Source organism: Schistocerca nitens, chromosome 2 (genome assembly GCF_023898315.1).
Source record: "Schistocerca nitens isolate TAMUIC-IGC-003100 chromosome 2, iqSchNite1.1, whole genome shotgun sequence".
NCBI classification, from domain to species: Eukaryota; Metazoa; Arthropoda; class Insecta; order Orthoptera; family Acrididae; genus Schistocerca; species Schistocerca nitens.
In genome coordinates, this window is record NC_064615.1 from 302,119,517 (window position 1) to 302,135,944 (window position 16,428).

Consider the following 16,428-nt stretch of genomic DNA (forward strand, 5'->3'; position numbering starts at 1 on the left):
TGTTAGATAGGTAAGACCCAAACCATCTCACAGCACTGCTGGTGACATCATAATATTCTAATTTACTTAAGAGAATGCTGTAGTTCACAGAGTCAAAGGCTTTTGACTGGTCACAGAAAATGGCAGTAGCCTCTAATTTATTATCTAATGAATTAAGTACATTCTCACTGTAAGTATAAATAGCTTTCTCTATATCAGAACCCTTAAGAAATCCAAACAGTGACTTAGACAATTTATTATTTGCAATCAGATGCTTAAGGAGACACTTGAACACAACATTTTCAAATATTTTTGAGAAAGCCGGCAAAAGTGAAATTGGTCGACAGTTTGATGGTATCTCTTTATCCCCCTTCTTGTAATGAGGATTAACTTCAGCATATTTTAGTTCCACTGATAAGAGACTGATTGCACAAATAACTTAAGAGAGAACTCAACTCGGGTGAGCACTCTGATTAACTTCATTGATACGTTATCATACCCACTGGAATACTTAGATTTTAAGGATTTTATGACGGATGCTACTTCTTTGGGAGACACGAGTGTCATTTCCATTTTACTGAAGTTATTTTTAAAGACTGGTCTCAGATACTCCATTGCACTGTTCACTGAACCAGATAACCCCAAGCTGTCAGTAACAGAAATGAAGTACTTGTTTAAGAGGTTTGCAACACTACATGTATTTGTTACCAAAGTCTCATTTATTTTTAGAGTATCTCCTCTTCCATTTTGGCCCCACCTGTCTCTGTCTTCACTATATCCCACACAGTTTTAATTTTTTTGCCTGATGTAATAATCATAATAAAGCTGCTTCAATATATGGAGTACTTGCTTCAATATTTTATTGTATTCTTTGTAATGCATTACAATTCTAACATCAGAGCTGTTCCTAGATAGTAGATACAGTCTCCTCTTTGTCCCACATGATTTCTTTAATCCTTGTGTAATCCATGGTTTATTTTTTGACTTCTGAGTTACGTTTAGAGGAAGACAATTTTCAAAAGAGGAGGTAACTCTATTAATGAATGCTTTGTATTTTCCATTTGAGTCAGAAGTATTGTAAACATCTGTCCACTTTATGTCTTTGAGCAATTTCCTGAATTTCTCAATTTCTGACTTATTTATTATTCTTATTTATTGTTTTCCTGCACTCAGATTTAATATATTTTTTATCCTGACAAGTTTCAACATTTAACACAAGATGCTGCAAGTCATTATCAGATAGTCCATTTACTATTGGTTTAGTGATATGACTTTTTTTCCCTAGATTTGTCTACAAAGATATTATCAATAGAAGTCTCAGAGCATTTACATACTCTAGCAGCCAAGTTCACAGAAGGAACTAAACTGAATGATAGTGTTACTTACTCCAATAATTGTTCAACACACACTATTGGAAAATGCACTAAAAGGCTTATCCCAAAATTCTAAAAGTATGCATTTCAAACTAAGTCACGATGAGTATGTCCCCGCATGTGCAGCTAGTGTAATATCTACAATAGTAATGTTTCATAAATTCAAGTTTGTGTGGATGTTTACAAATCACTTGTCTTCCTGCTCAAGATCTGTGACTGAAATAGGAAAGGGTAGAAGTGATACCATACACAATGTACCCTCTACGAAGTACACCACAGGTGTATGTGTTTTCAAATGGAAAGCCTCTTTTTAAACTTTTGGAGTGTTCATATCAAAGACTTGACAGTGTGCCATTACCCTCCACAGACACATCTGCACCATTTTCACTCCCAACATATCAATGAAATGTCAGTTAAGCCCTAAAAAATCTTGTCCCTTTCAATCATTGAAGTCCTGCCATGAAGGAATCTGCAGTTCTCAAACATGGAGTTCATTTAGTCTCCTGTTCGTTTACAGGTCCGTTACTGCTGCCTGGAATGTAGAGTTTTTCCTACTCTTATTTCATACAGTTTCTAAAACATCTTACCCTTTCAAGTTCGTCCTGCAACCATTCAACAGCTAGTGCCCATTTCCTCTTCAATTCTCCATTTGTATGTAACATTTGCAAAGCTGCACGGCATTTGGAAAAGAGGGCAACCATGCACTTTATGCACTGGTATGCTCGTTTCTGATAATGGTTTTTACTACGTTGTATTGTATCAAATAAACCTTCCCGTTCTTCTGGAACACCTGTAAAATTTTTTAAAAAAGAAGTGTTTCTTCAAAATATATACAGGATTTCAAGTAACAATACCACTCAATGAAGGCACTGGAATCCTTGAAAATATATTGCCATTCATAACTCTGTGGCATATAAAATTTTTCTGCTAAGAAAAATTAAAATTCAAAGCATATAAATGAAACTGAACATTAAAAATCATAGCAGACAATTAGCTCTCTTCCAATTCACTGTCTCTCTCAACTTCTGCAATAGTCACAAACATGGGTTACTGCATGTTCAATGGCTATGATCATTATAAAAATTAAAAAGAGACTGATGATATTTCCATATTCCTTTTTTGTAGCAACTCATGGGTGTGCTACGAAACCTAATTGGTTTAAATGTTCAAAATAATAAAAAAAAAGATAAAAAAAATAGTTTGTACCCCTATTACTCGGGTTATGAAAAAGTAGTGGAATTAACTTGGAATGATAAACAGAAGAACTTTGGATCAATGGAAATACGTTTCCCGACATACACACACATTTTTCAGCCATTTTTAACATTTAGTTTACTGTTGACAGTCAAAAAGGTTACATGCTCGGCGAATTGTTACTTTCGAAAAAGATGGATTGAAGAATTTGCATTAAATTTTGCTTGAAATATGGAATGAAGTGCAGCATCACAGTTGAAATGTTGGCAACTCTACAATGATTAAGACAAGAGTTCAAAAGTGGTACAAACATTTCTAAGAGTGTTAAGAAGATGCTGAAGATGACGACAACTCTGGACGCCAAGCACATCTTTTACTGACAACAATGTGGAATGTGGAAGAAGTAAAGATAATGGCTCTGGGAAATTGCTGAATCACCATCAAAGAGGTTGCGGTGATGTGAGTGTACCCTTCAGCTCAAGCCCGGAGTGTACCCCTTTGGCTCAAGCCAAGCATTTTTTTAAAGTTTTTTTATTTTTTATTTATTTTTATTTTTTTGCATGAAACATGTAGCAGCTAAGTTTGTTCCAAGACTTTTGAATTTCGAACAAAACTAATGTCATGTAGACACTGCTCAGGATTTTATGATGAATTTGACAATGACCTAAAATATCTCAAGAAGGTTATAACAGCTGACAAAATGTTGGTATATATGTATGACGTCGAAACCAACGCCCCATTGTCCTAGTGGAAACTCTGGAAACTGCATGAAGAGCCCAGAATGGAAAAAAATAAAGTTCAATAACATGTGAAGGTGGTTCGCACTGTTTTTCTTTGATTATAATGAAACAGTGCATCATGAGTTCCTGTCTTATGGTTGTACAGTCAATAAGGAATACTACCTGTTTATGTGAAGCAATCCGAAGAAAAAGACCAGAATTGTGGTGAAACCACTACTGAAACTGCATCACAATAATGCTCCCACTCACACTTCAATGCTTGTTTATGTTGAAACCACTAGTGAAATTGCATCACAATAATTCTCCCACTCACACTTCAATGCTTGTTTGTGATTTTTCTGGCAAAAAACAAAACCGTTATGTTACCTTAGCCACTGTACCTGCTGGACATGGTCTCCTGCCATTTCTTTTTATTCCCAAGGATGATGAGAATCATGAAAAGATGTCGTTCTGCCACTATTGACGAGATGAAAACAGAGTCAGCGAAGAAGCTGAACACCATAACAAAAACTGAGTTCAAGAAGTGCTTCAAAGACTGGAAAAACTGGTGGCACAAGCATATTATGTTTGAAAGAGGTAAAATTGATGCTTACGAGTAAAAAAAGATTCTTTAAGAAAAACAAAAATTCCCGTTACTCTTTGATCACTCTTCACGTGTCTCATACATATATGGAGGAGAGGGGGAGGAGAGCATAGGGAGGAACAGAGCAATGGGCCCAAGTACTTTGCTGAAACAGCCAAGCACAATTTACGTCAACCGTACATTTAACATCTACTACTGACCAGATTCCAAAAAGAAGATGAAAATTGTTTCTGTTTGCTGCAAATGGACTGGCATAAAGTCATCAACATTGCATGCTTAAATGTTGATATTTGGTTTGTGGGGAGCTCAACTGTGAAGTTATCAGCGCCCATACAAATTCCCAAACTTTGCTCAGCCTAGTCTCGCCACTTTTATGAATGATGATGAAATGATGAGGACAACACAATCACCCAATCATCTAGAGGCAGGTGAAAACCCCTGACCCTACCGCTGGGAACCGAACCCAGGGCCCCGTGTTCGGGAAGCAAGAACACAACCGTGAGACCATGAGCTGTGGACGTGTTTAAATGTGTCATGCACTTACTACACTTTTGCAATTGATGTTCTTCACATAAACAAAGAAGAAGAACTAACCTATATATTAAATGCATACCTTTCAGTGCATTATGAATCCGGTGTGTTTGCCAAGAGTCTTCCATAAGTAGCATGCTCAACAGTAGGTCCATGTGATGCCTCAGTTCGTGGCAGTACGCGTAGGCTATCTGCCACAGCAACTCGCTCAGAACAATACGTGAGAAGTGAGGATTCTCCCAGCAGCAAAACTGCAGTAGTTTTACTGTCTCTTCCGAGAGATTTGCATCTTCAATTACTTTCTTTATATAGCTGTGAAAATTATCAACGAGTAAATAAAAAAAATGTATCTCCATGAAACAAGTGAACATTTAACACTTAATACGATATTCGTTCACAAACACCAACAACTGTGGACTTAATACAAAGCTTGCCAACAAGTAAGAATTCAATTAAATTGGACTTCTGTGTAGTGGTTAACCCAGATACAGCAGCTGAAAGACCACCACTCCAATGACATCTTGCTGATTGTAGAGCTGAGAACTGAACATGAATGTATATCAATAGCATAGTAATGCTTAACGGAAAGGGAGACCACAGTGTTACAGATCCTTGATTGATCTTCAGCTATGCAGTTGTGCATGGACAAACAAAATTAATAAATTTCATCTACTTTTATATTCCACTTACAGATGTCAGTTCATCACTGTCTCTTCAAACAATGGAAAGTCCAGGTTGTAACAACAATTACGAAAGTACAGATTGTTACTCATTGTAAGGATGACATGCTGAGTTGCAGAGAGACAGTACGAAATGACTGTTTATACACTAAGCCTCGAGTCAAAGCCTTGCACACACACACACACACACACACACACACACACACACACACACACACACACAGAGAGAGAGAGAGAGAGAGAGAGAGAGAGAGAGAGAGAGAGAGAGAGAGAGAGGGGCGCGCGCGCGCACACACACATGGCTGCTATCTCCGGCTGATCTGGGCTGACTGCCTGCTTGTAGGAATGTATGTTTCCCTTTCTTTTCTGGAGATGGCTTTGGCCAATAGTTCAGTGGGTAATAGCATTTTTGTTGTGCCTGTCTGCAAGCCAACACATCATCCTTACAAGTAGCAATCTATCCTTTTCATAATCATTAATTGCTTCAGTTTAGAAACTAGCCGAAGTCACTTCTTGTACAATCTGGATGTCCCAAAATGTTTCACATAAAAAGAGCCTTTGTGCCAAGTGCAGAAGGCAAATGACTATTGTCAAGTAGTAGACAAATTCCTCACGATGGCATTCCACATGTTTTGTCATGAATATCTCAAGTCATCAAAACGTCGTACAATATTGGATACGTATTGGAGAAGGGGATATTCAATAACAGAAAATTTAGATTCAGAAATGAAACAGAATTTGGATTTTAATGACAGTTGATGTACTCTTATCATGCTAAGAATATTAAAGGACGTAGGCTTTTGATTGAAGGGTTGATTTGGGGGGGAAGGGATCAAACAGTGAGGTCATCGGTTCCATTGGACTAGGGAAGGATAGGGAAGGAAGTTGGCGGTGCCCTTTCACAGGAACTATCCCGGCATTTGCCTGAAGCAATTTTGGGAAATCGCGAAAAATTTAAATCAGGATGACCTGATGCAGATTTTTGAACCATCATCCTCCCAGTGTGCTAACCATTGCACCATCTCGCTCGGTGTGGGCTTTTGGCATCATAATATCTCCTTACAGAGAGAAGCAATATTGTGGCTGCCAACTGTACTTTCAAGAAGACTGCAGTAGATTTGAGACGAAACATATGCGAACCAGAACCAATCCAGCACAATGTGTTGGATAATAGGTGATGGACTTGTGGTGTTTCAAGTTCCGGTAGGTACAGCTGGTTACCTATTCTTGTACCTGCAGGGTCAGAGGACACAGCATTTATTCTTCAGAGTAAGCTAATATTTAAAACTTAAAAACCCGAAGAGTCCTGAGGATTACCACAGTGAGATGATATACAATGTGTTGAAATAATGGTTTACAAAATATTGTTGCCATCCCTCCACCTATGTTGTTATTTTGATAGGCAATGTCAGTTTCTACTCACTCAATGCACCTAAAAAGTCCCTAATCCCATGTTACAAAAGCTGATGATATTGCTGAGTTATCAAGCAATAGCATCCCATGTAAAATACCACAAACAAGAGCAGAATTGCTGCTGATTTTCAATGCCAATAAAGCTGCATACCTTACCAATAAAAAAGATGAGATCGGTAAACAACATGAATCCCATTGTGACAATATGGGTAAAGTTGAAATCTTACACCTCAGAGAAGAATAATATTTTTAAACTGCTGATGTTGAGTCGTATGCACATAGTGATTTGCAGCATCACAATTTCTGCATGCGAAGATTGCCTACGGCAGGCAGAAAAATTACAGGCCCAGAATTGTCAACAGGAAATTAGTAGGGACTGCATTATGGAGTCCCTTCATAACACTGGGGACCATAAGATAGTTTGTAGATGGTGGGGGGTTAGACTTGGGAGTGTGGAGCATTCTTAATATTTTGGAAGATTAATGGCGTCTACTAAGTAGGTATACAAAACATGCCGTTATGACTATGTTAAAAACCTGCATAACAATGACTTTTCAATCATTTTCTTGAAAGAGAAACACCTCACTACACTACACTACACTACACTTTTCTTTGCCTTAGAGCTACAGGAGGGCCTCGTCCTCCTTGCCCCCGGGAATGGGCATGCATACTTCATAATAAACCTTCATGTGTCAATTTCATCACAGTTGGACAGTGTAGATGATTGTACCAATATACAGCCATGAACTTGGTTATTAGTAAACTAATTACTGCCTTCATGGGTGCACTGCATATTATTAGTACCAAGAATCAATTGTTGAAGTTATGTATTTTATAATTTATTTGTGATTGAATATAACTCATGAGAGTGTACAGGAAAATAGCTTTTCAAATTTCACAAAATCAGTTGTTTTGTTCTTGTTATGATGAAACTGAGCAAGTACAAGACTAATCAAACAATGGAAATTCCAGGTAGGAATATCAGCAATGTAGGAAAAGACAGATCACTACTTACAGTAAAGAAGACACGTTAAGTTGCAGGCAGGCACTATTACAAGACATCTGACATTCCAGTGCAAGATGCTGGAGTTGGTGGTCGTGTGTGTGTGTGTGTGTGTGTGTGTGTGTGTGTGTGTGTGTGTACTTGCTTGGGTTTGCGTGTGAATTGCGCGTGTACTTGTCTCTCTCTTACTGACTAAGGCTGTGGCCTGAAGCTATTGCAAGTGTCTTAATTGTGCCTGTCTGCAACTTGATGTTTACAGTTAAGTAGCAATATTTCTTTTTCTACACTGTTGATACAAATACATTATTTACATGAGTAGTTCATAAGGTTCATTTGAATATATAAAGCAGTAGTATACAATCAACATAGCAGATATTAAAAAATAATTGAAGTTAATGTCACTGTGCAGAGCAACACACCGTAAACTTTTTATGAATAAAATCTTCTCAGCTTTCACGCTGGGTCAATTTGAATAAAATTCTCAAGCTTTCCATGGTTAGCTCCACCACTGTCATCAGAAGTAAAACTAGCCCTCGATAGGTTGAGAATTTTATTCTCACACAGGTTGAAAACCAAGAAGATTTTATTCAGTCCTGCCACGAAGAAAGCCTCCGAGGACACAGTAATTTTTTTATATTTTTATATTTTTATCTGGACATATTTCAATATTATTACACAATGATCAATCATGTTTTCTTGTTTAGTTCCACATTTATTCTTACTGTGAGTACCTGACATGGTTGGGACAGGTATACTTTGCTATATTTTGTCACTTGTAATTTTTGTAGAGCCAAACTGCAACTAAAATTCACTCTCATTGCTGTCTTCTTCTCTTGTGGAAAATATTTTGCTCGTGCTCTCTAAATCATTCCGGATTACGTCCCCTTCATTGCCATCGGTGATGGCGCTAAAGTGGTGGTTGACAACTGTACTGTCCACAAAACCACTATTAAATCAGAAGTAAATTATTCACTTTTGTGGCCATTATATCATAGTTGCTTTCTGTGTACTTTAATTCATGCAGCAATATGTTCATGGTCATACGAATGAAAAATTTTATGGTGACTTGTCAAATAGTTCAGACCTACGACAAATTCAAGAAAGCACTTCTTAACTCAGGAAACACTACCACTGTTGCAGTTTTGTTTCAATAAAATGGATAGTGGATAACAATGAAAAATGATTTATTTCTGTATAGCTGCATAAACAGTATCAAGATCAGTTTGTAACTCACAAAAACAGTGAGACGCATTGCTCACAAAGTCTGGTAGAAATGTAAAATTAAAGTGTAAAATAGAATGTTCTATGCTAGGTGCACTGTCTATTCACTGGAATGGTGAAACTCTTAAAAACAACAATATTGCTAGGTGCATGTGAGTGCCTGCACACCGTTCAGCTGCCAGCGGAGAGCTGGACCGACAGTATTGATTGGCACACTGGTGACACTGCATAGTATTCTCTGTCTCTGCCCGCACGGCACATGCAGCATCAGTGTAATGTAGGGGGCTAGATAATGTACAATATAACTAGAAACCAACCTTGTCCTACCAAAAAGAATCTCTGCTGCTTGTGGCTGAATAGGCATGATGTAATCAGGACAAGCTGGATCACCATAAGGATTTGGCAATGGCAGCACACCCTGGAATAAAAAATTGTTTTTATTATACAGATTAAATTTATGTTTCTCTGATTATTCTGGGGCATACTGGTTGAATGCCTCCATAACAAAAGCAACATTAGACATCTGTAACCATATCAGAAACGCAAAAGCTATAACCACATTAAATTCAAATTGATTTCTCTGTAGCCCACTTGTAATATCACCAGCAAGTGATTTGTATGGAATGTTTTGGGGAAGTTTTGAGAGTTTGCTTAGTTCCTTGGAAACATTAAAAAATACAAAAGACAGTTTTCTTCTTTTCTGGCTAATAATTCAAAAACTATGCATGTTTCAAATCCCAATCAGATTAAGTTAGACAAGGCTAAGTTCTCTACAATTTTGATCCTCATGATATCCTTTGATCCCAGGATGATGGGGGGCCACCTGTTGTGAGGACAAATGAAGACTAATGACAGTATTATGAAAAGGATAAGCTGCCACGCACAGTCTTTTTGTTGGCCTGTGTGCAATTCAACATCTCCTGTACATGGTAAGGGGCACTCTACCCTTTTCATAATATTATCATCATTCCAGTCTGGATTTTCCAGGTGAAGATTAAGATCTTTGTCTCCCCTCTTCCTCACAACATGAGTGTCCTTATTCTCTTGGGATCTTAGTGTCCTACTCTTCCTTTTTAATTTTGTTGATTCCATCCCTCTCTCATCCATGAGGAAGGAATTATTAGCTCCCAATGTTAGGCTGAGAGTGTACATACTTTTCAGTGTGTTTATTAGTGATTTTAGAGACACTCAATTGAATTGACAAAAGAAGAAACTGTAAAAACACACAACACGAGGCAGGGGCAGAGGAGGAGAGGAGCACACGACAGTGTCTCATGCAATTGTACAGTGCCTGCTGAAGGCTAACATCTAAAATTATGTGACTCTTTTTGACAAACACTAAAAGGTCCGTCAGTAGTAATTATGCAAGAAAGAAGGAAAACAAATAGTATTTTAAACTTTACTTTTATTAAATCTGCACTATGTTGTACGTGCTTTGATCATAAATGTTCTGTGTCATGGAATAATTATTATAAGAATTAAATTACTTTGTAGCTTATACCATATTAAGAGCCATATGGTATCATATGAAGTATTATGTACTTTATATTATATGATTTGAACTGCTTCTCAAAAACACTATGGAAGCTGCTATAAAAATGCTTTTTTACGAATAATAAGTAGAAGTTAATTTATTACAGATGTGAAAAAGTGTTTCAGTTGTAATGTACAACTGTGCACGTATATGAAGAATACTATCGCAAAAGAAAAATATTAAGTTTGGTCCTTTTCATTAAGCAACCTAGAGACGAAAAGTTCATTATTTCAAAATCTAGGTGACGTGGCCAAGAAAGAAGAGATACCACAGCGAAGCTATGAAAGAAGTCAAAAGAATTTTCCTCCTGCAAGAAATAAAATCACTGCACATAAGCTTGATGAGAAAATAGAAGAAACTTTACAGACATTTAAAGAAATATGTACACTCCAAAAACTGACTCAAGAATCAATTTTAATGAATTTTGTATCTTGCATCTAACTTCCTGAGGTTAGTTACACCATTGTATAATCACCGTTCTCACTATATTTCATAAATTACAGTATAGTTCAAATGCACTACCATCTAATTTGAAGGGAATGTAGCCTTGAATGATGTTGCTCAAACAATTAAATAATGAGGAAAAAAGAAAGAAACTGAATTTTTTAAACTGAACTTGTATTTCTGTGGAATATTCAAGATGGCGAAGTTTGAATTTGTTATCAGCTTATCAAAGAACACAATTATGCAAATTTTCAAAACTTTCCACGTAAAAATCGCCATATGTCTGGAGTACTAATTTTCCCAGTGTTTCAGAAAAATGTTTTCTATCAACCCCTTCTATTTTTTCTTTGATACATTTTCTTTAGTGCCTTTGTCACCAGAAAACCCTTTGCACAAAAGAAAGAATGAGAACTGAGGGAATTTCGAAATTTTCAAACAGAAAACAAATGTATTTTATTTTAAAATTCATTACTTACAAGTGTATTCTTTAATAATGGATCAACATTGTTGCTTCAATCAGAGACCAGAGGCCTGGTACCACTGACAGAGGCTACTACTGATGCTGGCAGAAAGCAAGAAGGCCCATGAAGAACAGAAAATAGCTATAGATGTGGCAGTTTTGGCACAGAAAGATGGCTGCTAGAAGTTAGCAGTCTGATTTAAGAGTTTATTAACAACCTCAATAACAGTTCCTCACAACACTACACAGCATATCATTTTACATTCTCGGTGCAGTGATTATGTTTAAAGCACATGTGATGAAAGATCTTTTTCTACTTACAAAGAATGCCTTATATGTTTTTCTAAACACAGGAGAAGATGATTCAATAATGTTAACTCATAGCAGTTTCATTTAACTTACAAAATCGGGATATTGTAAGAAAGATTCTTAAATAAATGAAACATAATGCTATTGTATAAGAAGTGTAACTCAGTTCAGAAGTTGTTACATTCACAAAAGACAAACCAGAAAGCTACAAGAGGTGACATTCCCAGTACAGCCACCTTTTCAGTGCTCTTAACCCTGTGAACAACAGATTCCTTCTCTCATAATGAAGGAAAAATTGGCTGCAATGTGTTGGACCGGGCGAAGGCAGGTCACAAAAATACAATAATTCAGCATGTCGCTTGACTGGGTTGGTTGGTTGCTGGTTAAAGGACTAAACAGAAATCTCATCAGCCCCTCAATCAGAGAGCTCATCTAGAGTTAATGTTCATCATCATCATCATTTAAGACTAATTATGCCTTTCAGTGTTCAGTCTGGAGCATAGTCCCCCTTATAAAATTCCTCCATGATCCCCTATTCAGTGCTAACATTGGTGCCTCTTCTGATGTTAAGCCTATTATTTCAAAATCTTTCTTAACCAAATCCAGGTACCTTCTTGGTCTGCCCCGACTCCTCCTACCCTCTACTGCTGAACCCATGAGTCTCTTTGGTAACCTTGCTTCTCCCATGCGTGTAACATGACCCCACCATCTAAGCCTATTCGCCCTGACTGCTACATCTATAGAGTTCATTTCCAGTTTTTCTTTGATTTCCTCATTGTGGACACCCTCCTGCCATTGTTCCCATTTACTAGTACCTGCAATCATCCTAGCTACTTTCATATCTGTAACCTCAACCTTGTTGATAAGGTAACCTGAATCCACCCAGCTTTCGCTCCCATACAACAAAGTTGGTCGAAAGATTGAACGGTGCACAGATAACTTAGTCTTGGTACTGACTTCCTTCTTGCAGAAGAGAGCAGATCGTAGCTGAGCACTCACTGCATTAGCTTTGCTACACCTCTCTTCCAGTTCTTTCACTATGTTGCCATCCTGTGAGAATATGCATCCTAAGTACTTGAAACCGTCCACCTGTTCTAAATTTGTTCCTCCTATTTGGCACTCAATCCGTTTATATTTCTTTCCCACTGACATTACTTTCGTTTTGGAGATGCTAATCTTCATACCATAGTCCTTACATTTCTGATCTAGCTCTGAAATATTACTTTGCAAACTTTCAATCGAATCTGCCATCACAACTAAGTCATCCGCATATGCAAGACAGCTTATTTTGTGTTCACATATCTTAATCTCACCCAGTCAGTCTATTGTTTTCAACATATGATCCATAAATAATATGAACAACAGTGGAGACAGATTGCAGCCTTGTCTTACCCCTGAAACTACTCTGAACCATGAACTCAATTTACCGTCAACTCTAACTGCTGCCTGACTATTCATGTAAAGACCTTTAATGGCTTGCAAAAGTTTGCCTCCTATTCCATAATCTCGTAGAACAGACAATAACTTCCTCCTAGGAACCCGGTCATATGCCTTTTCTAGATCTATAAAGCATAGATACAATTCCCTGTTCCACGCATAACACTTCTCCATTATTTGCCATAAGCTAAAGATCTGGTCCTGACAACCTCTAAGAGGCCTAAACCCACACTGATTTTCATCCAATTGGTCCTCAACTAATACTCGCACTTTCCTTTCAACAATACCTGAGAAGATTTTACACACAACACTGATTAAAGAGATACCTGTGTAGTTGTTACAATCTTTTCTGATTCCATGTTTAAAGATTGATGTGATTACTACTTTTGTCCAGTCTGAAGGAACCTGTCCCGACTCCCGCGCCATTTCAATTATCCTGTGTAGCCATTTAAGATTTGACATTCCACTGTATTTGATGAGTTCCGACTTAATTTCATCCACCCCAGCTGCTTTATTGCACTGCAATCTATTGCCCATTTTCTCCACTTCCTCAAATGTGATCCTATTTCCATCATCATTCCTATCCCATTGTACATCGAAATCTGAAACATTAATGATCGTATTTTCACCTACATTGAGCAACTCTTCAAAATATTCCCTCCATCTGCCCAAGGAATCCACAGGATTCACCAGCAGTTTTCCTGACCTGTCCAAAATACTTGTCATTTCCTTCTTACCTCCCTATCGAAGAGTGCTAATTACACTCCAGAATGGTTTTCCAGCAGCTTGACCCAAAGTCTCCAACCTGTTTCCAAAGTCTTCCCAAGATTTCTTCTTGGATGCTACAATTATCTGTTTGGCTTTGTTTCTTTCTTCAACATAACTTTCTCTGTCTACCCGAGTTCTAGTATGTAGCCATTTTTGATACGCCTTCTTTTTCCCTTTACAGGCTGCCTTGACTGTGTCATTCCACCAAGCTGTTTGCTTCACCCTTCCTTTACACACTACTGTTCCAAGACATTCTTTAGCCAGTTCTAGTACTGTGTCCCTGTACCTTGTCCATACCTTTTCCAATGACTGTAATTGACTACATTCAACTAACTGGTACCTTTCTGAGATCGCTGTTATGTACTTGTGCCTGATTTCCTTATCCTGAAGTTTCTCCCCTCTTATCCTCCTACATACGGACCTGACGTCCTGCACTTTCGGCCTCACAATCCCAATTTCACTGCAGATTAAATAATGATCAGTGTCATCAAAGAATCCCCTGAATACACGTGTGTCCCTCACAGCCTTCCTGAATTCCTGATCTGTTATTATATAGTCAATGACAGATCTGTTTCCCCTGCCTTCCCAAGTATACCGGTGAATGTTCTTATGTTTAAAAAAGGAGTTTGTGCTTACTAAGCCCATACTGGCACAGAAATCAAAGAGTTGTTTCCCCATTCCTGTTCGCCTCCATATCCTCTCCAAATTTACCCATAACCTTTTCATACCCTTCTGTTCGATTTCCAATCCTGGCGTTAAAATCACCCATGAGCAGAACACTGTCCTTGTCCTTTACTCTAACAACTACATCACTGAGTGCCTCATAAAAACTATCCATCTTATCTTGATCTGCCCCTTCACAATGAGAATATACTGACACAATCCTAATTTTCTTGGTAGACACTGTCAAATCTATCCACATCAGTCGTTCGGTTACATACCTTATTGCAACTACGCTGGGTTCCATTTCTTTCCTGATGTAAAGCCTCTTCTTTCTCACCCCTTACCCGAATGTCACTAATAGCTAAAACGTCCAGCCCCATCTTACTTGCAGCCTCTGCCAGCTCTACCTTCTTCCCAGAGTAGCCCCCATTGATATTAATAGCTCCCCATCTCATTACCATTTGTTTGCCAAGTCGTATCTTAGGAGTCCCTGGTTTGTCAGTTAGAGGTGGGACTCAGTCACCTCCAAAGGTCCGAGGCATTTTGCTCTGATTGTTACCAGCATCATATTTAAAGTACCAGGGAAGCAGGTTGCTAACCTTACTTGCCCCAAATCCCATTGAGTTTTACCCCTAACGGTAGAGGGACTAACCGGTGGATTTGGTAGTCTTTGCTGTATGAGCACAAAGGTTCCCACGACTCAGAATATGTCCGAGATGCCCAGCCTTAATCCAAAGTAACTGGTATCCCGACTGTTGGGACCACTTACTTGGCCACTCATACGTTGCCCGTGGTTCATGAACTAGGACATTACTACAGGAACCCACACCATGAAAAGAGTTAGTGTTGTCTGCCAGAAATGTAATGGATGATAAAAGTATGGAGGAATGGGAAAATTGAGGCACTGAATGCAATACTGATGTTAGAGCCAAGAAATAATTTGGTTGGTTGGTTGGTTTGTGGGATTAAAGGGACCAGACTGCAATGGTCATCGGTCCCAAGAAATAATTTATAGAGAAGTATATGGATTGGGCTGGACATAGGTCACAGCAGAGGAGGTGTCTTCAAGGGATCTGTGGGAAGAGAAACCTCACCCACATCAGACATCTCCCCCCCTCTCCAACCTGTATAAGGACGAAGACAACTACAGAGTACAGAATGCCTTCAACTTGGGAGATTCATAACAGGAAAAGTGAGAATACTAAAAATGTGACATATCAGATGGACTGTCAATAGTAATATGATGTGAAAGAAATGATTAAGGCTGTGGTTGGGTGTCCCCATGGACTCTGCATGCAACAGGAGCCACCCCACCCACAGCTGTCCCACACCCAATCAACTGTAGTGAAAGTGTAAAAGAGGGGAACAGCACTCACTAGTCACTAGAAATAGGTGCACAGGAAAAGAAACAAACCTCAACTAAAAGCATTTAAAACAGAGCAAAAGGTGGATAACAGAGGCCGACGCTGAAGGAGGCAGGGTTGAGGGACCTCAGCAAGTGACAGGAGACGCTCCAATCCCATCCAACTCCATCCTGAAGGTAGAATAAAATATGTTATATCTGAGAATAAAAACCACTTTCATGGAGAAAACGGACAACCAATTCAACTGTCTGCAATTGTCCACCACCATTAGAGGCAAAGTATTTGGGAGACCACTCTTCCCATGGAGAGCCAGAAGGAGAGGGCATTCCACCAGGATACGAGTTACTGTCTTCAATGCTCCACAATGGCTCATTACATAAAATGAAATTATGGGGTTAGCCACACTGAGTCTCCACATTGAGACTGCGTTGAATGATTTGGAAGCATTACATCTACATCTACATCTACATCTATACTCCGCGAGCCACCTTACGGTGTGTGGCGGAGGGTACTTATTGTACCACTATCTGATCCCCCCTTCCCTGTTCCATTCACGAATTGTGCGTGGGAAGAACGACTGCTTCCGTATTTGCTCTAATTTCTCGGATCTTTTCGTTGTGATCATTACGCGAGATATATGTGGGCGGTAGTAATATGTTGCCCATCTCTTCCCGGAATGTGCTCTCTCGTAATTTCGATAATAAACCTCTCCGTATTGCGTAACGCCTTTCT

General features: G+C 38.6%; 1 protein-coding gene across 1 annotated transcript in view; it reads right to left on the reverse strand.

The window, feature by feature from the left end:
- The window catches only part of LOC126236057 (probable ubiquitin carboxyl-terminal hydrolase FAF-X), a 346,675-nt gene that overhangs the window by 30,278 nt on the left and 299,969 nt on the right, over nucleotides 1–16,428 (reverse strand). The window contains exons 40-42 of the mRNA XM_049945098.1: nucleotides 9,035–9,135; nucleotides 4,483–4,712; nucleotides 1,940–2,142 (exon numbers count right to left, since the gene is read on the reverse strand). Of these exons, the coding sequence (XP_049801055.1) occupies nucleotides 1,940–2,142; nucleotides 4,483–4,712; nucleotides 9,035–9,135 (534 nt within the window). The remainder of the gene's footprint in view (nucleotides 1–1,939; nucleotides 2,143–4,482; nucleotides 4,713–9,034; nucleotides 9,136–16,428) is intronic.